At 32.2% G+C, this 27,998-nt stretch overlaps 1 protein-coding gene across 8 annotated transcripts; it reads left to right on the plus strand.

Annotated features, from left to right (window-relative positions):
• Nucleotides 1-27,969, plus strand: LOC148610854 (uncharacterized). Of its 8 annotated transcripts, none has more exons than XM_088590661.1 (16): nucleotides 1-134; nucleotides 4,073-4,242; nucleotides 4,529-4,676; nucleotides 6,076-6,294; nucleotides 6,920-7,031; nucleotides 8,560-8,589; nucleotides 11,914-12,011; nucleotides 12,350-12,367; nucleotides 13,576-13,641; nucleotides 14,587-14,930; nucleotides 15,188-15,223; nucleotides 16,154-16,279; nucleotides 17,130-17,278; nucleotides 21,071-21,097; nucleotides 23,328-23,580; nucleotides 24,894-27,969. In XM_088590661.1, exons 2-16 carry the CDS (start codon nucleotides 4,095-4,097, stop codon nucleotides 26,117-26,119), a joined length of 3,000 nt encoding a protein of 999 aa, XP_088446787.1. In that variant the 5' UTR covers nucleotides 1-134; nucleotides 4,073-4,094; the 3' UTR covers nucleotides 26,120-27,969. The 8 variants fall into 8 exon arrangements, with proteins under 8 accessions (XP_088446787.1, XP_088446786.1, XP_088446790.1 ...); XM_088590660.1 differs by lacking the exon at nucleotides 8,560-8,589 and adding an exon at nucleotides 8,888-8,920; XM_088590664.1 differs by lacking the exons at nucleotides 8,560-8,589; nucleotides 21,071-21,097 and adding an exon at nucleotides 8,888-8,920.
• Nucleotides 27,970-27,998: the final 29 nt, after the last annotated feature.

A 27,998-nucleotide genomic window follows, 5' to 3' on the forward strand; every position in this document is an offset into this window, starting at 1 on the left:
CTTAAGTTGCTAAGAAAGTGTTTCAAAATGGCGCCCTGTCGCTGTTTATTTCCGATGATCATCGGTTAAACCCTCTTATTTGAAAATTGTAATCCCTTTTCTGGAGTAATGACAACCTGATGTCCTTTATCTAGGTATGTTCAGGTGTAAATGTTACATATGAAACTCCGTATTCTGAAAAAAAAAGCATCTTTTGAATGCCTGGTAATTTCCGAATTCAAACGTTCTACTTTTTCTACTTCTATAATCTTCTGACCACTTCAACACACTGGAGATACTGTCACTTTTCTCTGCACATGCTATTTATCAATTTCCAAACAACATTAAACTAGAAGATTTTAAAATTAACAATAGGATTGAGTTTAAAACAGTAAATAAGTAGATGTTTAATGACTGTAAGTGTAATTTGGAATGGCTGTTTTGAATGACTCCACTGAGTCACTCAGAACAATGTTTACTGGTATAGTACTATACTGTTCCCTAATTTGATGGCAGTAGCTGCTTGTCCACACTTTGGTGGACGGGGAGCCTCTACAGGCTAATCATCCACACATGAACAAAATGGTTCATTTACATTAGTAATGTGGAAATTGTGAGAAATTTGTTTCATGCAAATATATATAAGATATTACAAATACAATTTAAATTGTTACTGATCTTTCAAATAACGATTAAAATTCATTCAGAGTTTTTACAAAATACACGTTTAATAAACTTGAAAGACTATTTTAAACAAAGTTTGCACATCGAGAAGGATTATGTTTTGGTACAAGTATATATGATTCAGTCTGGCACGTATTAAATCATAATGCTGCCATTCAAGACAGCAGATGTGAAACACATCCATTCACACTGGTCCTTCTTTCTAGAAACTAAAATTTTAAGAACATTCCATGCGTTTTTTGACATGCAGGATATTTATATTTTCAGCCAAGATTTTATTTTTTTTTAAACATCTCGTAAAGAATATACACTAATTTGGCACCAATCATCATAATTTCAGTGACTTGTTCTGTATTTGACCAACAGAAAACCCATCCATTTTCAAGTACAGGAGCTTGCTACCATGATCTAATATGCAGTCAAACTAGCATATAACACAAACAGAAAACTGTTCATGGTTCTTGAAAAACTGTTCCATAATTTGATGGTTCATGGAAAGAAAGATTGTTTTCTGACTTGTAACCGACTCTGAGGAATTTGGAAGCATAATGAGTGTATGTTCGGGACTGTCTGAGAGGTGGAATTATCCGCTCTGTTTTAGTGATGGCAACTAGGGAATAATTGATATTATATAACATATAACATATGTCTGATCTTCTATGAGCTAGGCTTCTCCAGTTTAGATGTTGTATCATGTTGGAGACACTAAATGTATTGTGGGGTAGCCGGTTTATTTGTCCGCATACTTTTCAGTCCCAAAGTTTATCCAGCCCCAAGTCGATCCGTCCCCAGTTGATCCGGCCCCAGGTTTTTCCATCCCCAAGTTGATTCATCCCCTCGAATAATTAAATTGTATAAATTAATGTGTATAAAATTTAGTATCTTATACCAAAACTTGTTATTTTCAGACAATTTTATTTATTACTACAGTCTTGGATACGTCACTGCAATATTTGAAATGGGGAAAAGTTTTCCGTTATCTTTTATTTAAAAAGAAGCGGAATTTTCCTTAGGCCGAAAAAAATGTGTGTGTTTACGGTCAAATCCTCATTTTATGGCCATGACCCTAACTTCTTTATTGCCAATTTTCTGAAATTCCGGAAATCCTGCCTTTTCCGTCACTGGTACCGGTATTTATCGTAGTAAACAACAATGGTGGCCTCCAGTGCCAGCACTGCCAGCAATTTAAAAAAGAAAACTAGCTGATAGACAAGCATGTGCATCATTACAGTGTCTTCTGTGTTTCTTTCTATGTAGCTTATTAGTCAAGAAACTACAATTGAACTCCCCCCTGCCCCCAAAAAGAACAAAAAATTGACCTATTGACCCTATTTTTTTCAGCATGTGACAGTAAACACGCATATTATTTTGGCCTCACTGAGTAACTGTTTGATGTTCATTATTTCTTAAATTCAAGCTTGGGGTAGGCTTGAATGCTGCATTGAACTTGTAAACATCTTGATTAAAAACAAGCACATGAAGAACAATAACCCTTTAATGATAAAAAAAAAAAAGAACAAAAAAACAATGTAATGTAATAACTATATTCAACTGTACTCAATTAGGTCTAATGCTAATAATATTTTATGAACTATAATCTATTCATTAATATTGTACAATTTAAGAAAAGGCGTATAGAAAAGGACAGATCCTCTAGGGGATGAATTGACATGAAATCTATTGTGGTACTTGTTTGTCACAAACCTACAAACCTAGCTGCACGACTTTGTATCATTTCTATTTAGTTTATGTCATCTACAGTGTATGGATTCCAAATAGAGCAGGCATACTCCAGTGATGGCCTGACTAACAATTTATGTGCCTGCTCCTTTAACTTGGTGGAACTCATGTTTAAATGACTTTTTAGGAAGCTCAATGTATTGGTGGCTTTATTGCATTTGTCGTTCACCTGACTGTGCAATTTAAGGTCAGATTGGGTCGTAATGCCAAGGTATTTAGCTTTATCGACATGTTTTAGTGTGTTGCCTGTAACGTAGGAATATGTAGTAGGGTTTTTGTTACGAGAAATTGAAAGGATATTACATTTGTTAGGGTGGAATGCCATGTGCCACTTTTGCTCCCATTCTCCTAGTTTATCTAGGTCAGTTTGTAGTGATTTGTGGTCACAGTTTGATTGAACTGCTAGATAGGTGATGGTGTCATAGGCAAATAAATATATTGTGGAATTTAGGCATATTGGCATATCATTAATATATAAAAAAAAAGACTGAATCCCAGTACAGAACCTTGGGGTATGGTGTTGGTACTCCTGACTGAATGTCAACATAGCCAGATGTTACACCTTCAAGGACAACTAGATAGGAAGCTATGTATCCATGTATCAGTTTTGCCTTGTAAACCATATTTATGTGTAGTTATTCCAGTTGTTATAAATTCATCCACTGATCAGTTGATAACTTGTTAGGTATATTTAATATGAGGACATGAAGAAATCTAATCCTTGAAGGTTAAGCATATGAATGAGTGAACCTTTGGTTAAGCATATGAATGAGTGAACCTTTGATTTTCAAAACAGAAAAAAGATGGAGATTCCAATTCTAGAATGTTCAGCATAGTTTTTCAAGGAAAAAATAAACTTAATACATTAGGTTGTCCATAAATTTCACACATAATTTACATGTTACACCACCCAAAAAAAAAAAAAAAACGATAAAAAACCTCCAGTTTTCAAACCAGAATGACAAATTGTCTGTTTTGAAGCAACCACTTTATCACATGTATGTGGAATAAGCGATAACTACTTATAACCTGTATGAAAAGTAAAAAACTTCCTAACTACTTAAGTCATTTTCTAAATACATCACTTCCGACAGAATGATTTTGAGCCATTCATATGCAAGAAAAAGAGGACACACGATGTCTACAATTGACATACATGTATGCTGTGCATGTTTTTTAACCTATGCTAGTTATCGAACCTCTTAAACAGAATGTATTGCAAGTATGAGACCTGAAATGCTTCAGAAGAAACAAAAATGTCAGAAATAGTTGATGTTTGGACTGTTCATGGTACAGACCATGCCACATATTTGCTATTAAAATAGTTTCACAAAAACTGTCATGACAGTCTTCCAATTCAGCGAGGCCTAATCATTATTGAAGCTAGAGAACATTACCTTCTGGAAACCCCTTTATTTTGCCAAGAATTCTTTTGAAGCCCATAGTAAAAAAGATCCTTAATTATCATTTTACTATTTTGGGATTTCTCTACCATTTATAGCTACCCTAAGAGCAAAAGATAAGTGGTTTTGTAAACTGAACATGGGTTTATTTGAAACAGAATATTTAAAAGTTAACTGATTAATCAATTAAATTTCAAACTTTGACTTGACATTTTTATGATTACTATATTAATTACAATATACATATGTGATTTATACAATTTCAGACACGTGTTGATCATTAGTAATATGTGGGAAACAAGGAATTTGATAGAAGATGAGACAGCCTGTGGGCCACTGTGTCAACACCCAGCATGTTGGAGCTCAAATAACAGAAAAGTGAAGGGAATTCCCCATGCGGCTCCAAGAATACCTTCCCCAGACAGTATTGAAACTGGTACAAAGCCATTCTACTCACTTTCCCCTGCACAGTGTTGGCAGTGTTTACTCTGATTAGACATCATTTAATTTTCGATCAACTTAAGAAAAATGAAAAGAAATCATCAATTTAGGTTTCTTATGTGTAATTAAAACTTATTCTTAATATGTATGATAGTTTTGTTTACAAGTTTTTATAGATCAGTCCTCACTGAAAGGCAAACAATGTGTTAGGAGCTTATATCTTTGATGACTAAAGGTTATGTCACTTTAAGTGATTTTGACATATTTGTTTGTAATTGTAGATCTGCCGACACTGAAGGTTTATGACATGTTAGGAGATTATGGTGATGACAACAGAGATTTGTATCCATCTAAATATCATGGAAAAGCAGCACATAATAGAAAATCCTCTATAACTATGATGAAAGAAGATATGACCAAAAGTACTAGGTAATACTGTTAAGAAGGGAACTGGGTTATAATTTGTGTGTTCTTCTTTTTCCCCATAGTCATTTCAAAGTGATAAAGTGATAATATTAGAACTATAAACAGAACAGATTAATTTCAAATTTGGCCAATAATGCATTTGCTTTAACAGTTGTGTAGATTATACTGATTGAGCTACAACAATGACCATCATTTTTTTCCAAAGAATACAGGAGTAAAATCACTTATTTTAAGTTATTGATAATAGGACAACACAATTTGAATGAGTGAATAACCAAAATACATCATGATTGCCATAGAACACCAAGATTTAATGAGTATGTGGAACTTGTTCTGTGCTTTAGGGAAATATTGGCACAACTAATTATATTTCACTATGAAAAAATTAGTGTATTATTTATTTTATAGATTTTCTACAGCCCCATTTATATGCACAATTTTATGTACATACATGTATGTGTTTTTACACATGTGTGTAAATATACAAGTGTGTGCAAGTACTGCATATAAATACAAATACCATATATATGTATGTTAATTTACACCATGTGTGTGTATATGCTTATAAATACAATTACATGTAATATAAATATTTATGGGTTGATTTAATTTCATCATCCACTGAGACAAATGGATTAATGCTTAGTGTTATTGGTGAAATGAGTCCATCCAAAGAAGTCATATATACAAACCTACATGTAAATACTCTTTTAAAAGTTTTGAATTTGTTTTATTATTTTATCTTTTGACATGGGATAATAAATGATTAAGAAAATAGATATAATTGGAATGATCGTTAAGAATATGTGACCAAGTAAACGTAGTACAATAGGCACAGTAAGGGTCATGTGTTAACAAATGGTTAACATCACATTAAATTTACATGTACATTTGTAACTTGTTCATTAACTCCTTCAAGGAGTTATTGCTCTTAAACAGTGAAATTATATGTTGTTTTTTTTTGTTGTTGTATTTGCGTACTACCTACTGTATATAAACAAAAAAATTTCAACTGACGTCCTTTAAATATCCAAACTGGGTTATTGGTGTAAAATGAATGAGATTTTGCCCTAAGGATGACAATGTAAAGTCTATACTAGAGACCTTGTAAATAGAAGACACTTTCAATCAATGAGATTATCATAATGACCAGCAAAAATTTCCACTAGGTCAAATTTGTAATATGAATTAAAAGAGTAATTGCTCTCACAGAGATTTTTATATGATATATATGTAGGTTTTAGCTCATATCTTGAAAACCATAATATATGATTCTTATTAAGTTAGGATATTTGATTCCCTGATTGTTCCTGATAATGATACTGAATAGATGTGTGTACTTAATGTTCCAATTCTATCTAATCTTTGTCATGTGTATATGATTGTTATATAATTCTTGTAGTGGATTTAAGCTGAAGGCCCCAGCAGGAACACCAAGGTCAATTGATACCAAAGAAATGGTAAATGGAGCTCCAAAGAAACCAACAAAAATTGTAGAAGTACAAGAATTTTTTGACGTGGATGATCTCAATAATACCTGGGATAAAACCTTTTTACCTAAACAGTGTATGGTTTGGGTTCCTAATCCTAACTATAAACGCAAGGTGACAAAAGATGAAATGTAAGTAGATAGCAACTTAACCTATCATAAACTATTGTAGAATTTACTTGAATCAAAACACTGTTTTTATAGGTGCTTTACATAATGCAAGAGAATTTGACAAAGATCCAGTTTTGAATGATCAGTTACAAGTTGTAAATGACAAATTAATTATTTCAGTTCTATACAGTATTGTGTTAGCTTGATTGCCACTGTTGACATTTCAGATGGATTTAATCTTTTTGTACAAAAATAATTTTACTTGTCCAAACGGGCAAGCTTCATTTGAATTTTACTTGTCCGATCATTTTTTACTCAGGTATCAGGCAATCAGACAAACTTTATTGTCAAGTGGCTTGAAGCCCTCAGCTGATTTAGTAGGAGTTTTAACATAGAAACATTTTCTTCTTATGATTTTGTAAGATACTTAGTTCTTTTTTAACTAAAAATACCATATGATATGTGCCGTTATATAATGTAAGCCAGCCAGTTTATATTGTAATAGTGTTCACTCCCTCATGTGTGTTCTTCCTCTTTTTATCCATTAAGAATTTACATACTTTAATGCTAATGTTCCAAGCTGGAGAGGGGTTTTCTCTTTGTATTTCTACATTTTATTGATGTTTGTATAATTCATATTTTGAAGGGCTTCAATCAACCAGCTTTCTCAAGGACCCAAACCAAAGATATTACTAAAGAACTTGACAGGAGATTTGTTACCATCTGAATTAGATTATGATCAGATGTCTTTTACAAGGGTAAGTCATCAGGGTTTTCTGAAGGATACAATAAAATTATAGCATGTTCTCTACAATATTTAAAAATACACCACAAATCATTTTTTAGATTTTTTCAGTTTGTAGAGGAAACACCTAAGATATGGTGTATTTCATCTGAAATTTTACAAACTTAGTACCATATTTATATTTGTTTTTGCCTAGTAGTTTTAAATAAGTATGAAGATTATTTAAACAGTATTATCTTCAATGTTTAGGAATTAACATGTATAAATTTTCCTTCTAGTAATGATTACATACCCAGTATGTAATGACAACAATATTTTGACATGAAAAGATATATCAGACACCAATCAGTTCTGTATTTCTACCAGGAGTAAATATTTTCTGGTTAAATCAGTGTTCTCCTTAAGATTTACAGATAGGATCCTGATAACCCCTGAATTTCAATAAAGCATCTTGCATCTGAAAATAAAAGCATCACATTTGTATTGCACCCTATGGGACCTTTTTATATAAAAAATGACCTTTTTTTTCCTCTATTTCTCTTGACCCAATATATACCTGATATTAATTTTTATAGGTGATATGGCCCGGGAAACACCACTGTAAAAAAATGACATTTTTTTCCCTCTAACTTTTTTCACCCATTATATACATGACATTAATTTTTATAGGTGATATTGCCCTAGATACACCACTGTATACAAACAGTGACCTTTTTTTCCTCTATCTCTCTTGACCCAATATATACCTGACATTAATTCTATAGGTTATATGGCCCTGAAAACACCACTGTTGACTGTATATAAACAATGGTCTTTTTTTCCTCTAACTCTTTTTACTCAATATATACCTGATATTATTTTTTATAGGTGATATGGCCATGGAAACACCACTATATATAAACCATTACCTTTCTTTCCTGTCTTTTTACCCATTATACACCTGACATTAATAGGTGATATTGCATTCAGAAAGTGAAATTTGTTGCTGTTATTTAATTTCATTGATGGAATGATAAATGGCATTTCCTTCAAAAGTGGAAAATGCAAAATGATCCAAAATAGCTTGTGAAGTAACAAGTTGATGCAATCTCCATATAAATTTATGACATTGCGCATGAACTATTTAATGTTGGATTTTTTTCTAAACAATGCTATAAAAATTTTAAAACATTTACTGTAATATACATGACATTAGAGTACAGAGCTTTGAATTATCTTTTATCAGAGAGTCATGCTTTGTAACTTTCTTGGTAGTTCAGGATTATGATAATCATTATGTACCATTTTAGTCATATTCTGTCGAATCAATCCCTCTTTAATTCCATCTATGTAGTTTGTAATCATTAAATCATTTTGATTTTCAAACAAATATTTTTCAGTCTCACCGATTTGACAAGTTGTAGTAGAAAATATGCTTACATACATATTATATGACACAATCCTTTTGACTGTATTTTAAAAAAATTAGTAGAAGTTATAAATTGAATTTTCATTAAGCAAAGTAATTGCTGAATTAGAAGTTTGAATTGATACACTTACAGGAGAGATATGTTGTTTATGACCCACGAGATGTAAGGTTTAGCTAATATTTGCATAATTTTTTATAAGCAATTTTTCTGTGTGACTTATTTTAGAGAATGAATTATTGAATAGATGCTAACCTAATAATTGTTGACGCAGATTTAATGGAATGTACTTATACCCTGTACCTCCTCCTCCCCCTCAAAAAAAAAAAACAATTTAAAAAAACATATAAAGTATGTGATTCTTATACTGTAAATATTTATGCATCAAATTTTAATATTTGTGAATAGTACTGTAAATTGTATGTGTCAGATTTTCTGTAAATTGTACTGTGTTATATTTTAGATAACTAACTGGCCTGTATGGCCTGCTCTGAAGGTAGTGACGGCATTACAGTATTATAGATCTACATAATTCATCCTTTTCAGATTTCACTGGTCAACACACAACTTGTTTTTTTAATTATTTTTAAATCATATTTTTCTTTATTGTTTCGGTTCTTTGTAGTCCATGGGTATCTAGCTATCAATAATCTACAATAACTTCACAAGCATGTGAATATTGGAATGGATGGGATCTATATTGGAATGTAACATGTAAAGAGAAACAATAAAATTTCCAATGAACTGGAACTGGACTGGTAAACCTCACAATATTGATACTCTACAAATTGTAAACAATCCAACAGTAGATCAATTGTTGGTCATAGGAGAAAAACTACTAAGTACTCAAGTTTGATGAGACCAATGAAATCTGAATGTTTAGTATACTCTAGCCTTTATCTTTCTTTATTTCCAACTTAGATGGTACATCTATACAGTTTTGTTGGAAATGTAAGAAATCACACATTTGTCCATGTTCTATATAAAACTTGGTGGATACAATGTCCTTGCCGTTGTTCTATGCATAGCACAAAATTTTGATGGATAACATTTCTTCTTCTTCTACATAATTCACATAGAAACTTCAACAGTGTCCATGTTGCTGTTCTATATAGAGCACAATAGTTGGTGGATGAAGTGTCCTTGTTGTTGTATATTTAGCACAATAGTTGGTGGATAAAATGCCTATGTTGTTGTTCTGTATGTAGCACAATAATTTGTGGATAAAGTGTTTATGCTGTTCTATATATATAGCACGGAAAATGTCCTCGTTGTTGTTATATCCCCATTCAATGAGTGGACAGTATATTGGAATAACCTTGTCTGTCTGTCTATCAATCTGTCAGTCCTTCTGAATTCCTGGAATTTCATCACAATTATCTCATCTCCTAATGGATGATGAAATGAATGTCAAATTTTGTGTGTGGCTTTATATAGATGGGACATATTTTTAAGTCGTTTTGGACACTGTCTGATATTAACTTCCTGTTTCGAGGGACTTGAGTAATAGAGAAAATATTCATCACGAAATTCTTGGTTCCAAATTGATGGATTGATTTCAAATTTGGTGTTTGGTTTTATATAGATGGAATATATCTTGTTAGCTATTTTAGATGCTGTCTAATATCAGTTTCCTGTTTCGTTGTACTTTGCTATTTTTTATTATCATGATTTGAGAAAATTTTCACCCCAGAAAGCATGGTTCCATATGGATTGATTGATTTCTAATTTGATGTGTCTTATATATAGTTTTTTATATAGTAATGGTGAAAACAGTGTCCCTATTGTTGTTCTATATACATATAACACTCATTTTAATGACTTTTATACACTGGTGACAAGAATCCCTATTCTAAATTACTTTTTGCCAAATTTGCAGAACTCTTTCTGTATAAATATTTATTTCTGTTTTTTTATGCTCTTTTTCTTATCTCTCCTTTTTCTTTTAATGTAGACAGGTTATCTTACTTAGAATAGGTGTTTCTTTTAATTCTTTTATTCTGGCCAGCTTTTAAAAAAAAAATAAATAAAATCATGAATTAAAAGCACCAAAAAATAATGCTTTGAAAGTACCTGAGAACATTTCATCAATAATTAAGCCACAATTTTTCTTGAGCTATTTTCCTGCATTGTAATGGAAACACAGGTCTTTGTTAAAATGAAGTCATTTTAGATAGATGATATATTAGGGTCCTTTTGTAATTGTACCATAGAGGACAGCTTTACATCATCATAGATGGTGAGTGTATTGTTGAACCATGACTGATCCAACATTATATCTGTCAATAATGTCCATTATTAGCTCACCTGGCCAAAGGCCAGGTGAGCTATTGCCATCACTTGGCATCAATTGTTGTCTATAATTTTTCAAAACTCTTCTCCTCTGACAATCCTTGACCAAATGGAACCAAACTTGGTATAAAAGTTCCTTTGGGTATCCTACATAGAACTCATGTGGAGATTTTTGACCGTCAAAATAAATGCCCACCCTTTACTAAAAATAGAACATAGGGGTCAGACAATAGTTTTTCGCATGTATCTCCCAAAACCATTAGGTTTAGCAAAATCATGTCAATTGCTGAAATGACCCTTATTATCAGGCCTTTGAAAGTCTTCGGGGATCAAAGTTGTCAGGCGACTCCTTGTAAGAGTTTTTTTTTTTTTTTTTTTTTTTTTTTTACAGTTTACAGTCAATATCTTGAAAACTACAATAGATAGGAAGAAACTTTCAATCACTGATATGATACTTATGATAGTCCTGCCAAAGTCTTCTTGAGTCAAAATTGTTGGATACCTCCTTGTTAAATTTATTGTCCTTGAAATACAAACTTTGAGCAGGTGAGCGATTTAGGCTCCTTGGAGCCTCTTCTGTATGCTTTAGTTATTGATTTATTACTGCTACCCAAGAAGCGGTAGTCATAACTTGCTGCATTATAAAACAAGCTTTTTTATTTTTCCTTTTTTAGCTTTGTGAGTGTGCAGTGTATTTATACAGAATATAAGTTTGATATTTTTAGTACATGTATTTTATTTTGATATTTACAATGTGCATCATTCTAATATAAGTAATCAGGAATTAATTCATCTTTTAATTGAGCAGGAACAGTCAATCAATATTTGGTTTGCTCAAAGAATGTTTTTCAGTCTTTTTGTATACTAGTCCATAGTGTATATATAATTTATGGGACTACAGTTTCCTTTGTTTTAAGGTATAAATGATGCTCATGTTGGTACATTATGTCAGATTGAATTACTAAGTTCATTAAATCTATGAACTTGACAAAGTCATCAGTGAACATCATCTATATACATCTCACCAGTAGCTGAATAAAAACATCGTCTACTTGAATTGGTTCTTTCTTGAATGAAAAATGTAATCTTCAAAGAATCTGGTGAAGAGGTTGTATTCATTACAAATACATGTAAACAAGAATTAGAAATTCATAGTATTGGAATATCATTTTCATTGAATTAATCATTTGATTGTAGAGGAGGCATTCCCCACTCCCATCCAGTCGTAGGACCCCCTACAGCAGGGGAATGACATCACAAGGAAGGAGGCCACAATTTATATTTGATATGGCAGGGTAAGTGCATGAAATGTTTTGGGTCATAGAGAAAAATAATGAAAACTGACATCAGAAGACCAAATCTTTATATTTTTTTTATTTCAAAATATTTTGGCCATTTTGTAGTACATACATATTAAGGCAGTGATGTTTGGAGAATCCATATATCACTGACACCAGAAAGTGTTTAGTTATATTTCACAATTTAAAAGAAAATCCAAAGTCATTCTTTTAACAAAAATAAATTTAATAACAGGGTTACCTAACCATCCCAGAGTAATGTCCCTTGGTAGGTTAAAATGATAATTTTTAAAGTGATAGTAATGAAGTAATAATCTTAGTGACTGTTTTTTCAGACAACCAGTATATGCCGAGTGAGTTGTTCAGCTCTAGATAGCTAGCTGTATATATTTCTTATACCCACCAAATAATTGTTCTGTCTTTAAATAATTTGCCATTGAATGTTACATGTAAATTTATGTCCACATTGTAGAACCAATTCTTCCTTTTATATTCATCCTATTTAGGGAAATTTTAATGTAAATATATCACATGTTTTGATACCTTGATCACAAATTTTTAATTTGTACTAATATAGAATGTGTCTTACTGACCAAACAGGAATTGTGTGGTCTAACATATGTCTAACATTAGTGTATAGAACTTAATAAGAACTAACAGAACTGTATTACAAAGAAATACTTGCTTTTTATATTGCTACATTTAGTCAGCTTGTTGTTTGAAGATGATGTTACAGTTGTAGTTTGGAGTGCATATAAAGAATTACATACATCTTTTCTTTTGGTTTTTTCTTCTCTTTTGTTTCAAATGTTTAAATTTCTTAAATTTATGACAACAAAGTACTTGACATTTCTGGAGAAAAGACTAGCAGCTTATACACTTGTAGTATACTTTATCATCAGTTGTGAAATATTCCTTTCATGCATGTTAGGTCTCTCATCAACTTAAAGCTGGAATAATTTTCCATAAAAAACACATTCATAATGATACATAACTGTTTAATAACATTTTTTATTAAAACATTAAGAGTGTTTCAGTCTTTGAACTGATCTGCACAAATATTTGTTGGATCAATGACCGATAATTGAATTATTGAATTATCACTGACTGATTGAAGACTGGTGACTGATCTGATCACAGTTTTGTTATGTAAACTAATGGATGATCCGTACATGTAAATTTCAGAATTATCATTGGAACGAATCAAATAAAGTGTCGTGTTAAATATACTGAGAGCATACAATAATAAATTATCCATTTCTTTTTCATTAAAAAAGTAAATTTAAAAGAAAAGTAAATGAATAAAAGTCTGAATTTATAATTCATATAGTAAATTTGTGTAAAAATGAAAATCAAACAATCCATAAAATATATTAACTGATCGTCGGTCATATGATGTAAAATAGAACCAATCACCAGTTTAATGGATCAGTTCAATGGATCATTGACTGATTGGAAGCTGATCGTTGATCGATGAACAGTTTGATTGCATGGATTGGTTTAGGGACTGTAAATGTAGAGATTTGATCAAAACTTAAGTTTATTTCTAATGTACTTACAGTTTGGATGAGTTATTGGAGTTGCCTAGAGAGGTTCTTGTTGAAGTATTAGATAATGCAAAACCAAGGTATGTTGTCTCTGGAATATCATGTGTCAAGGTTAGATAATGCAAAACCAAGGTATGTTGTCTCTGGAATATCATGTGTCAAGGTTAGATAATGCAGAACCAAGGTATGTTGTCTCTGGAATATCATGTGTCAAGGTTAGATAATGCAGAACCAAGGTATGGTCTCACTAACCACTTCCAGGTCAAATGGCCACCCCCTTTGTAGTACCAAAAACACACTGAACCTAGACATATGCATTGTAAGTGCATTATTTGTGTGTATTATGATTAAAAGTAGTCAAAATGAAGCTGAGAATGTGTACTTTAAAATCATATATGTAATTAACTACAAAAGTGTATGAATATTGCTGTCAGTTAGCAGAACAGGTAAAATGAGGATTTTTAGTATTATTTATTCAATTAAGTTTTGTGAAGAATTTCTACAATCATCGTACCATTAGCATAATGATTTTGGAAGTCTTATTTTCCAAGCTTTGCAACGGTATGCAACTTTAAGATGTCATTTGTCCTGAGAATTCACAGTGAAACTTTGAAAATTACTTTTTTAACATGTAGAGTAATGGAAACATTAGAAGTGGTTAGTGAGACCTATGTTGTCTTTGGAATATAATGTGTCAAGGTTAGATAATTCCATTTACTAAACCTATCCACAAAATAACACTAACTTTGCTGTCAATCAGTTTTACTAGGAAGTATTGGACATGCATACAAATGAGCAGAATATATTGTGAAAAAAGAACACAGTAAATCATTTAATGTAAGACTTACATAATAAAGTCCCTTGTGAAATGAAGTTTTTGTAGGTCAGGATTTTAAGTATCATTATAGAACTTAATTTAAGAACTTGATGCTCAAAACTTTCATTAAAGATATATAGCAACTTTTCAAGTATACAGCTGTATTATTGTAGAATAACTTTATTATAACTTACATAATTTATTGCAGTGATTTTACATCAAGAGAGACAATGCATGCTTTAATTGAAAGGGTCTACCCAAGTTTTAGCAGAGGAGTTACAAATCTGAGCTCAGGGAGTGTGGAACTTCTTCAACAGAAAAAAATGAATATTCATGAAGGGAAAGCCAGAAATATTAAAACAGGACATTTAATTGAGACAAAACCTGTATTCCATCTGGATGAGGATGGTGTAGAGCAACCTAGACATATTGTTGATGCTCTCAGTGAACGTAGTCAGCATCCATTAGATAGTGAATATGTTGAATCAATTAGAGATCTTTATATACACAGAAGGAGAGAGTATAATCAGAAAAAACCATTACCACCCATAGGTATATATATGTATTATGTTAAAAAAAAATTATAAAGATTTTAATCTTGTTTCAATTCCACAAAATAATCTAATCCAGAATAAGGACAAAATGGAAGACTTTTCACATTTCTTCTTGTTTTATCTTTAATCATATTATACATGTATAACAATTGACAAAATCATACTTCATAAGTTTTGTAAATTACATAACTTTTACTGCTAAATTAGAAACTTGTAGTCATGTTGAAAAGGTTTGAATAGATTTCATTATGATAGGTGAAAGTCAGTTGATCTATAGAAAGAGAAGGAGAGGTATTAATTTGTTTGTTTATGTTTTAATGTGTGAATAGTTGGGTTCGATTATGGACAGTTTGCACTTACATGTTTTTGTCCCTTGCAATCTCAGGTGGATCACAATGTCTATATCCCAAGTTTTGTAACTCAGAGGGTCTTTGTTATTGGCTATTTACTTAATCATAAAACTATGTTGAAATTTATATACTTATTACCATTAGCAACCATACATTGTTTTAAATGTTTTAATGAATAATGAAGATTGCCTCATTGTTATAATATATTTACACTATAGAGGTGATGGACAGATCTGTCATATATAGAGGTGATGGACAGATCTGTCTTCTATAGAGGTGATGGACAGATCTGTCATATATAGAGGTGATGGACAGATGTGTCTTGTGCCTATGCTTAAGATTTTTTATATTTTGTCAGTAAATATTTCTAAGGTTTTACACTTGAAGAAACCTGCTATGTGGGTTATTTTGGTCACCATGACAACATGCTTATTCTCTTTCACTTAGAACTTTTTTTAGTCCTCATTGAATACCATAGTAGAAATGGAGTACTAAGATTAAGATAGTTGTCCTGGAAGTTTTCATTGTCTGTTTTATTATTGCTAGATATTTGGTGATGGCAGTTTTTTGTTTATGTTTGATGTTATAAGTGCTGTAGGTTTTGATTTTAGTATTTTAGCATTCAATATTCAGTGAGGCTGACTTAAACAAAATCTTTTATGAAACATTTGTCTAATAAAAAAGGAAACTTTGTAAAAACATGAGGAAGAATGCGCTATCTGTAAGTGTTCCATTTCAGATGTATTATGTATTATCTACATGTAATTTCATCAGTTTATCAATTCTCTAACAGTTTTGTCTTAATTTTATGTTAAAAAAGACACTGTCAATCAGACTTCCACTGATATATCTCTTGTTGTATACAATTTAGGTAAATCTCAGAAGACCAAACTTGCCTCTATTTCCCTGGGATTACCTGAGTTACCTACAGGTGTACGACACACAAGAACATTTAATTATAACAAAGCTAATTACAGAAATGTGGATTTGACAATTGGTAGGTACTACAGTTAATGTTATAAAACATCTAGGCAGTGTACAGTCACCAGTTCAGAGAGAAAACTGAAGAAGGCACTACCTTCAGCTTAGATTGGGTAGACTTAAAACTAAGGGAGGTACTACCTTCAGCTAAGGTTGGGTAGATTTAAAACTGAGGGAGGAACTACCTTCAGCTAAGGTCAGGCAGATTTAAAACTGAGGAAGACACTACCTTCAGCTAAGGTTGGGTAGATTTAAAACTGAAGGAGGAACTACCTTCAGCTAAGGTCTGTTAGATTTAAAAACTGAGGAAGGCACTACCTTCAACTAAGGTTGAGTAGATTTAAAAAAAGAGGAAGGCACTGTCCAACAATTAACGTTAGGTAGGTTTTAAAATGTGGAAGGCATTACTCGAGCAAAGGTTGTCTTTATGAAGTTTGGAAGGGTTAGGGTTAAGTAGTTTGTTTTACTCTGACATTTCTGGACTGACCTGAATCACTATTTGTTAAACAGGTCTAGTAGCTGCCTGACTTAGCTCTCTAGGGTTTTTTTACTGATTATCTACACTTTTCATTGTTCAAGATTATATATGAAGAAAGGGTATTTTCTATACATAATCCCTAAGGTCTATATTCTATGTTTTAAACAAGACCAGAAAATTACTTTAAGAAATGAAGCATCTAAACCAAATACATGTTAGTATTAAACCATATCCATATGAATTAATTATAGCCTGGCAAACATACAATGGTGAGACATTATGTTAATACATATACTATAAGTGATCTTCATATTGTATGGTATATAGTACTTAGAGATTTATGCTAGGTATTTATTGCCTATGGTTCAAACCTTTTTTCTGTTTATAGCCCCTGTCCCCACACCACCTACCAGTGTTAGGGATACAGAGAGTCATGGTTCTGATCATGGAACAACTATGAGAGTCAATATTCCATCAGGTCTATCTAATAAAGGAGAATCTCTACATGAAGATATGGGATCAACAGATACACCACATGTAAGTTTTATTTTTATTATCTTTTATATAAAATGCCTTATTTCTAAGTTTCATTCATATAAATATTTTTTTCTCCATTTTCTTACAATTCCCTCCTGTCATATGCATTCCATTGAGAATTTGTAATCTTAGTAACTTGAGTTATAAGTACATGTTTATCTTCCAAATAGTATTTTCCTCAAATGGAGAGCATTTTTTTTAATAAGATTTTCTCCTATTTTGATTTATAATTATCTCATATTCATGTATTTTGATTTTGGTAAAGAATGTTTTCTATTAAAGTCTTTAAGCTATTATACAACATGAACAATTTTGCAGGTGTATAATGGTATATCAGTGTTGTGGTCATCCATGCTGTTGTTACTAAAGGCCTCCCCTTTTTTTAGCTCACTTGGCAATCGTTGTTGTCCATGGTCATTAATAATTTTTCAAAACTTTTCTCCTCTACAATGACAGGACCAATTTGAATCAAATTAGGTATGGATGTTCCTTAAACACAAACCTGATGTGGGAAATTTTTTATCCTCGAAAAGCATATTGTTATTATACCCTACACAACAAAGTTGCTGAGGGTATAATGTTTTTGACCCATCCACCAGTCCGTCTTCCGTTTTCCAAACTTTTTTTTAAACACTTGCAGATATTGACATGATGTTTGGTTTATAACTTCACCATGATAAGTCACAGGTCAAGTTCAACGTTTGTTCTGCTCTGATAATTTTTACCGAAATTTACAGGCCTTGAACTTAGCAAAATGTCACAGAAATAACAGTTTTCAGGATTTCTCTCTGTAACACTTGAAAATATTGATATGACTTTTGGAATATACGTTCATCATAATAAGTTACAGGTCAAGTTTAAATGTTGTATTACTAAATGATTTTTACCGAAATTATGGACCTTGAACTTAGCAAAATCTCATGGAAATAACTGTTTTCCGGATTTTTTTTCTAAAGGCTTGCAGATATTGACGTGATTTTTAGTATATAAATTCTCCACGATCAGTTACAGGACAAGTTAGTGTTTGGTTCTGCTCCAATGAATTTTACAGAAATTATGGGCCTTGAACTTAACTAACTTCACAGAAATAACCATTTTTTTTTACTTTTTTTTCTCTGTCAACATTTTAAAAGAACCAAAAAATTTATTAGTAAAAACACTGTGTGAAAAGAATTACTCTCAGGTTATTGGATCATCAACATATATTTCTGGCTCCTTTATGGATCACATATACATAGACAAAGACATTCATTGTGACACAAGAGTGACACTTGTGCCATATTAACACCATACTGCCATTCAAATAAAGATAAGGATATGAAGGTACTTTGGTTTTGGCTGGGTACATGTTTCATTTTAAGCTCACCTGGGACGAAGGTCAGTGTGAGCTTTTGCCGTTACTATGTGTCTGTTGTAGTCCTCTGTTGTCATTAATAACTTTTTCAAAAATCTTTTTTAAATTTTATTTTGTCACAATTTATTCTAATGCCTGAAAAAATCATTTTCAAAAATCTTCTTTAAATTTTATTTTGTTGCAATCTTTTCTAATGCCTGAAAGAGTAATTAAGGGAACCAAGGTTATAGTGGTAATCAAAAGAATGTAATCCAGAGACAGAGACCAGACATGGAAAACAGACATACACAACAAAGAACATAAAGTAACTAACATCATACATATAAAGTAACAAAAGCAAATGAGCAACTTGGACTCCACTAAAAACTGGGAGCATGGACCAAGTCCACCGGTAGGTTAAGTGTCCTCTGCTTGTCTAGAAAAGTTGCTCATAAAAAGTTAAGTCCTGGGTGGACAGACGAGGAAAGGAAAACCATGACCTGTTGAATAAATCAGTTTTCATGGTGCAGATGGATACACCATAACGATTCACGAGTTCACGATGACGACCATAAAACTTCAGTAGTGATGACTTCAATCTTGTAGCAACATAACCCTGTTCCAGAAGCCCATTTGTTAGAGTTCTAGTGCAATGCAAAAAGTCTGCATAGTTTCGGCAAGCTCTGGCATACATATGAGTTGTGATATGAACACTCCATACGCAGGTGCTGAAGGGATGTTGCCACAGATGAAAGGAAAGATGACAATTCTGAATGAAAAGTCATCTCGTTTGTCGTAAAGTTTGGTCAGTAGTTTTCCTTTACCATCGATTTCTAAGTGTAGGTCAAGATATGAGGCTGACCTTTTGTTGAAAAACACGTCCATCACACTGGACAAATAGTTGCCGATTAAAAATTCCAGCATTTTGTAAACATCTTCCTCTGTATATGTGGAAGATGATTTGGAATTATTTCTTACAAAGTATGAGGAATCTCTATCAAGAACTATATATTTGTATCTAGGTGTACCATCTTTTTTGGAAAAACAACAATGTATAATGTTTTTAAGTCGGGATAAAACACATTAATTCCTTTTTTATCACGGTCCTTCTACATGTATTTCTCTTACAAACAAATTTACTTGAGTATCCAACATGGGGACGTGTGGGTTATGTGATTGTTTGATTGTTGGGGTTTTTTCGCCCAAGCAGTTAGAAATTTTAATCAAAGAAAAAACATGGTCACTTTTACAAATATAGAATGTTGCTTATCAAATGAGGTGAGAGATTTTGGCTCTTTAGAGAGTAATCAAGGGAACCAAGGTTATAGCGATAATTAAAAGAATGTAATCCAGGGACAAAGACCAGACATGGTAAACAGACATACACGACAAAGAACATACAGTAACTAAAATCATACGTACAAAGTAACAAAAGCAAATGAGCAACTAGGACTCCACTAAAAACTGAGAGCATGGACCAGGTGCACCGGTAGGGTAAGCGGCCTCTGCTTTTCTAGAAACACCCTATAGCCTCTAGTTCTTTATATAAGGTTTTATTTGTATTTTCCACTTTTACCTTTCAAATGTGGCTGGTATTTACTGGTTTATAAATCATATTGTTGTAGTTTGTCATCAGTGTCTTCATCCATGTACACAGTATTAAAGTGATGGCTTTAGTATATAAGTAAGTGGATCTTGAAAAAAAGTTATCAGGAATTTATACCACAAAAGGAAAATTGGTATTAATTTAAGGGGCTATAACCCCAACCATTCAGGATTTGGGAATAAAAAAAGTCAGAAACGAGCATTTTTTTAGTCAGAACTACAAGGTATTTGGCTGAAGTATAAGTGTATATATCTTCATGACATTAAACAAAGGTCAGGCTGTGATCCATGATTGGTTCAACATTTTCCTGGTTTCCAAACTATAGCTTAATAAAAAATTGAATGGATCAAATTTTTTCTATCTCAAAAGGAAGATATTGATTAGTATATATGGCTATGACCCTTACCCAATTAAGGAAGTAGAGACCACAAATAAGCATTTCTACTTTATTTTCATTATTGCGTATGTTTCCATGCCTTATCATTGTCCCTGGATTACATTCTTTTGATTAGGACTATAACCTTGGTTCTTTTATACTTACTTTTATGTCTAATTTCAAATTGCAAAGTTCTTAGACCACTTTAATTCTATTCAATTTTTTTTTTGTGTGAAACATTTGATCAAATTCCAAATTTAAGAGCTATATCATGCTTGAATGTTTTTTTTTTTTGTGTGGCAGGGTGTGGTCGTATCAAGCTGTGTCATGTGAAGCATTTTGTTGCTTAGTATTTAACATTTTTGTACCCTTTGAATTTATTATTTTGTTGCATTCAAACAAATTTTTATTGATAAAGCTTTTCAGTTTAATTTCTGTTGATTCACATTCCCTGTTGTTTTTCCAATATTATTATAGATAACAACCGTTTTAAGCAAAAGAAAGGTAGCTTTATAAATATTTGCATGCCATGCCCTTCAGTTAAATTGCTTTCGTGTCAAAACCTAATAGCATGAGAGTGTGGTCTATTTTAAAACACGATTTTCTTATCCTATTATGTAACATTTATGTTGATAAATTGTGTTTCTTGAAATAACATTGTTAAGTAGACTCAGCCTTAATTAAAAGTATTATTTCTAATACAGGTTTAATTTCTATTTATTATATTTTTTTCATAATTTATAACTTCATTGTCATAGGGAAGGGAAAGACAAACTACTAAGTTGCACAGGATTTTGTGAATTGGCATAGTAGTGCATTTTGAGTATTTTGAGTCCTTTTAGCTAAAATTTAAATACATTTTTTGTTCCTTTAGATTTGTCTCTGTAATTGAAGATCTATGTTAATCAGAAGTTTGATATTACTTATTTTATCATTACTTTACAGCCTAAGATCATATTAATATTAGATATGTCTGCAGTGTATTCTAATGTTGTAAGTCACAGCTCAATGGTCAAACCATAGAGTGACCACAAAGCTTTTCAAAGTAGGAGGGAAGGGTGAATAGAAGCTATTTATTTCATTATAGTCTAATGTAGACAAGTTATAAAGACAATATGTATATATCTCTGAGAGATTAATTAGTATCTAGAAGGACCAACTGTAGGCTATATTAGTTTGGATACAGGTTCTCCCTCTAAAAGATTAATTAGTATCTAGAAGGACCAACTGTAGGCTATATTAGTTTGGATACAGGTTCTCCCTCTGAAAGATTAATTAGTATCTAGAAGGACCACTGTAGGCTATATTAGTTTGGATACAGGTTCTCCCTCTGAAAGATTAATTAGTATCTAGAGGGACCAACTCTAGGCTATATTAGTTTGGATACAGGTTCTCCCTCTGAGAGATTAATTAGTATCTAGAAGGACCAACTGTAGGCTATTTTAGTTTGAATACAGGTTCTTCCTCTGAGAGATTAATTAGTATCTAGTATCCTCAGTATTACACAGGTCTTTTTAATAGGAAATAAAGGAAATATGTTTTTATCTCAAACTTATAACATGTGCATCTTTGACAGCAATATACAAATGTACCTAGCTATGGTCAAGTATATTCTTCAATCTTGATGCCAGCTAAAGTTAACAGTTTTTATCTTATCTCTTTCTTGATACAGAGACAAGTTGTTGCACATATATTTGTAATTATTTTACCAATTTGTGTCAGATCTTTTTGGAGATTTTGCTCATCTCAAATATATAAACCCTGTATAGGAACAGTGTGCCCTAATAAAGTTAAGGATTATAGACATCTTTTATAATGTAATTGTTAATAGGTAAATGACATAATTATAGGATCACTAGGGATTGAGTCTGGTTTTAAAACTTTGCATTTAATTATATTACAAAGGAAAGGCAAGGAGAATATTGACATCATCAAGTGAAAAAAATAAGCCTATTCTGCAGAATATTTGATCTGCCACTGGTCTCGAGGGATGACTTATAATCAACAGTTTTATGATTGTTTCAGCTAAAGAAATTAAACACACCTTATGTTTTAAAATTATATACTGCCATAAAATTTTATACTGACAAAGTCCTTAGTGTCAAAACAGATTAGATGGTTAAAATAACGCTCAGTATAAATCAATGTTTTTTTTTCTGAACGAGGGTTCAGCTTTTATACCCTTCAAGTTAAATCACCCTTTTTTGTTCTGCATATTACAAAAAAAGAATATATTACATTCTAGTAAATTTGTTTTTACTTTATCTAATTTTTCATGTAGTTAACACAAGTTTAAGATGATTCATTGTAGGTAAAGGTGCCTTTGAAAACCTTGACATTTATAAATAAGGGTAACAACAAAATTAATGAACACTAATCTGATACATTATCACATTCAAAATAAAGGAGGAAGTCAACAAAGGTGTTACAATTAAAAAAAATAAATAATATGTTTGAATATGCTCCAGTAGGATATGTAAATAGAAACCAAATGTTCATTGAAGATATATTCTGGTCAAATGTTATTAGTCCTATAAAGTTAAGGATAATGTCCAATGTCCTATAAAGAATGCTAGGTTAAGTTTTTATTACTGGATCACATAAAATCAATTGTCTCGGAAGCTTTTGTTACTTTTTATAGTCTTACATGTTTTAAAATGGGTGCTTACATGGATATTGGAATATCTTTAAGAATCCTAAACAATTAACTTAAATTTGTTAATGTTTTATTTAGTCTTCAAGATCAGGACGAGAAGGTGCCCCAATGCACAGAATATCACCTACTTTATCCACTAAGGTTCCTCTTGCTCCAGCTACTACACCAGCTACTCATGCTACTCCTACTGGTTTAAGTAGAGATACAACACTGAGGTCACAAGGTCAACCTAGAACTACTCAGGACCGAGAGATGTCACGAGAGTTATCATCACCAACACAGAATATCAGGGCTCCTACCAATTCACCAAGATTGTCACCAGAACCCACAGGTTGGTATAACTTGAGTATGTTGTCATGACAGGATAATCTACCTTAAACACGATATCATTGTAACTGCAATTAACAGATACTGACCTGTAAACTCACAGGTATACATTGTAAGTCTAAAATGCAAATAGCACCACTTACAAAGTACATCAAAATTGGAAAGGAAAGTTTGAATGTTGTTTGTCGTTCCTTTTCTGGTCTTTATCCGTGGATTATATTCTGTTGATTTCTGCTCGAATCTTGGTTCCCATCTCTTTTAAACCCTTAGATTCTTAAGTTCCCTTGTCATCACTTATACAGTACATCAAAACTGTCTTGGAAACATTCAGGTTAGTTTAAAGTTACCGTGTCATCACTTACACAGTACATCAAAACTGTTATGGAAACATTCAGGTTAGTTTAATTTACCATGTCATCACTTGCACAGTACATTAAAACTGTCACTGAATCATTCAGGTTAGTTTAAAGTTACCTTATCATTACTTACACAGTACATCAAAACTGTCATGGAAACATTCAGGTTAGTTTAAAGTTACCGTGTCATCACTTACACAGATCATCAAGACTGTCATGGAAACATTCAAATTAGTTTAAAGTTACCTTGTCATCACTTACACAGAACATCAAAACTTTCATCCAAACATTCAGGTTAGTTTAAAGTTACCTTGGCATCACTTACACAGTACATCAAACTATCACCAAAACATTCAGGTTAGTTTAAAGTTACCTTGTTATCTATTACATAGTACATTAAGTCTGTCAACAAAACATTCAGGTTAGTTTAAAGTTACTGTGTCGTTACTTACACAGTAGATCAAACCTGTCATGGAAACATTCAGATTAGTTTAAAGTTACCTTGTCATCTCTTACACAGATCACCAAGACTGTCATAGAAACATTCAGGTTAGTTTAAAGTTACCTTGTCATCACTTACACAGTATATCAAAACTGTCATTCCAACATTCAGGTTAGTTTAAAGTTGCCTTGTCATCACTTACATAGTACATCAAAACTGTCATGGAAACATTCAGGTTAGTTTAAAGTTACCATGTCATCACTTACACAGTACATCAAAACTGTCATGGAAACATTCAGGTTAGTTTAAAGTTACTGTGTCATCACTTACACATTATATCAAGACTGTTACATAAATCCACAGGTAAGTTCGAAAAGTTATTAATCAATGAGGTGTATCTCATACACACTGTTTGTTAAATCATTACTTGTGTCAGTAGTAAAAAGAAGTTTAAAACTTTGATTTCAATGTGTTCTATTCTTAAGTTATTGGTCATTGATTTATATATTGATTTTTCAGGTGGTCTTGATACAATAAAAGAAGCCCAACATGAGAGTTGTAATGAGTCTACTCAGCCACTATCACGAGGAGAGAGAAGTGTCAGGTTCTCCCAAGAAGTACCTGAAGTTCCTGCTCCACCGTCATCACCTGACAGAGAAATTGAATGCCCTAGATCTAGTATGACGACACCAATGGATCAACCTGAAACACCAAAACCTGCATCATCAACCACGATGAGATCTAACAAGTCTACCATTGAATCAATAGACAGTGATAAAAATGACCAGGAACCATCCCGTCCTTCAAGAGTTAAAGATCCATCTTTAGTATCCACTCCAGAACCTTGGCCATCAGTTAATGAGGCTGATTATGACATGACACCATCAGCTACTAATCAGGGGCTTCACGAGAGTACACCTCAGAATACATCCAGTGTAAATATGGACTCCAGAATGGCCCTGGCTGATGCCAGTTCTAGGAACTACACTACCACGGCTAACACTACAGCCAGATCAGAAATTAGTAGTGGCACATCTGTGTCAAGTAGGAATGCCTCTGGCAAAGTAGAATCACCAGGCCCACCACCCCCCTCGCCTGAATCACGTGACAGGAAACGTGAAAATACTTCTGGGCGTCGGCGAGAATTGATTTCTAGGGAGTCCTCTATGGCTCAAATTGTTGAAGAGAAGGACGAAGAACATGAAGATACTCATGTGCGGACATTAGTCGTTGAGGTTCCACCGCTTGGTCAGCCATCTACAGAAAACACAAAACAAACACCACACAGGACAACAGATACGTTCATAAATATAGACATTCCGGCAGCTGGAGAAGATCGTTCCACTGCCAATAGTAAGATGTCAGAGATAATAGAACGACCAGGTACTGAGGAAAATGAGACTGGTAGTGAAACGCAAGCACATACAATTAACACAAGGGATGCTCTTTTTTCTGTCCAAACTTCAGATGGAGATGGTATGACCCCTGACCCTGACTCTACATCAAACATGGATTCAGCTGGTGTCACACCATCATTGGGGGCTAATGAGTCACCAACATCAACTATTCCAGAGAATAAATTAAAGATGGATGATATGAAATTCATGGATCAAGAAAGTGATAGAAAGGATCTAGAGATGACTGAAGATGGAGGTGACCATGCAGGTTTTAAACAGGAATTACAAGAAGAACTTGATAGGATATCTAAAGAGGACACAACTGAAATCAATCAAAAGCAATCATAGAAAACTTAGTTACCCGTTTTAACCTGGAATTCATGTTTGGATAACAAGTCTTTTGGTTGTGGAAAGCTGCAATTTTGATCCTTGATAAGTAAATGTTTAATAACTGTCCATTACATTCTTTACGAATATGTTTTGGATTTATTTTGTAAATATTGAGTGAGAGTGGTCTGCATTATCATTACAATGGCAATACTTCAATTTATTTCATTTTAAGATGGTACAAAATCATATACCTTGGTAATACTGCTGAAAACTAGATTGTACTATTCAAAGTTATATCTCAGAAGTATGTGAAAAACCAAATGAATCCAATGCATTTAAATTGCAAATTTGCCTTTAAACAAAGTAATTGAACATTTTAATCTAAGTGGAGCACAATTTAATCTGGCTTATGAACGTGATATAAATTTTATTGGTCTGATATCAATGTTTTATGCTACGGAATGACAAGTTGCAATATCAATAATGGAATTGGATTGGTCTTCTATCGATTTTGAATTTAATCTGATTCAGGTTAACGGAATTATTTGTAATATTTCAAACTGGTTTTAATGGTTTAAGCAGAATTCATGCGGACACATTCTGTAAGAAAATATTGTAATGCATTGTTAACGAATGAGTAGTCATTCCGTTAAACATGTTTTGATCAAAACAATAAACTCTTTTCCTTTATCTTCATTGTTTGATATTCTACTTTGCTCGGTTGAAACTGATTTAAGATATTTTTTTTGGTGGGCGAAATGTTTTAGCATTGTCATATTCATTATTTCATACTTTTCCTATTATCCAAAGGGAAATAAATGTCGTTTTATATACAAAATAAACAAATTAGCAAAATTGTAGAATGGGATAAAATGAGCAGACTATTGCCATTTAGATAATGTATTGGACTTTTGAGTATCAAATTAATCCACTCCAATCATAGTGAAAGTCTATAGATGGATAAAACTAATATAAATGGTGTTTTTTATATCTATAACAGTCACCATGAGAATTTGTTAGAGTGCAAATATTATCTCACAATCACTGGCACTTAGTCATAAAAACGATTGGACAGCAACAGAAAACTGTCCAATTTCTGAACTTTGATAAATTTTCAGAAACTTTTTCTGAGAATTTTTTATTACTTGAAATAGAATCATATCATTTGACAATATATATATATATTGTTATCAACAATAGAAATACTTTCAATGTTTAATATTTTATTATTTTCTGTAATGGTATATGCATGATAAAAACAGAATTTTTACATTAGGAAAACATCAAATATATCTAATGCATTTTCTCATTTATTTTAAGGTCTGCAAAGAAAGAAATTTCAATTCCCTTGGAGGAATACATTACTATTTTGATATGACATTTATACTTTCACTTTTGAAAATCTTTATTAAATTAAAATGTAATTTCCACCAAACAAGTATCATATGAAGTACCATTGCAGTATAATTATTTATGGCTCAATTTAAAGCATTCAACTATTACATTTTAATGTTTTATGAATATTTGAATTTTGTTTTCTAAAATGGCGCATACTTTGTTTATTGTTTTATAATAAGGGTTTGTATGCTCACACACTCGACATTCAGCATCCTGTATTTAATATGCGTTTATCATTGCATGCACCAAAATTTACACTATTCAAAATATACCAAATCGTGGGCTACTGTAGATACTCGAATAATTTATTTGTAATGGTCAATTTTGGTTGCAATGTATGTTATGCCAATACGATGACTGTGATACTAATGCATTGCTGTTTTGGCACATATATTTATGATTATCCTTTAAATGCATTTATATTGTTTGAAGCTGTTCTGTGATAATTAGAAATAAATCATACTATTTTGTCTGTTGTTCTATTTGTAACTTCATTGTA

Source organism: Perna viridis, chromosome 7 (genome assembly GCF_037379345.1).
Source record: "Perna viridis isolate PV_CMFRI_1.1 ecotype Kerala chromosome 7, ASM3737934v1, whole genome shotgun sequence".
Classification (NCBI taxonomy): domain Eukaryota; kingdom Metazoa; phylum Mollusca; class Bivalvia; order Mytilida; family Mytilidae; genus Perna; species Perna viridis.

Excerpts from the sequence above, each read along its gene's own strand:
- LOC148610854 (XM_088590660.1), top strand. The coding sequence starts at position 4,095 with ATGTGGGAAACAAGGAATTTGATAGAAGATGAGACAGCCTGTGGGCCA. Across the intron at positions 8,921-11,913 it reads CTGTATGGCCTGCTCTGAAG|AGGAGGCATTCCCCACTCCC; the intron begins GTAGTGACGGCA and ends ATTTGATTGTAG. Across the intron at positions 17,279-21,070 it reads GATCAACAGATACACCACAT|ATAACAACCGTTTTAAGCAA; the intron begins GTAAGTTTTATT and ends ATATTATTATAG.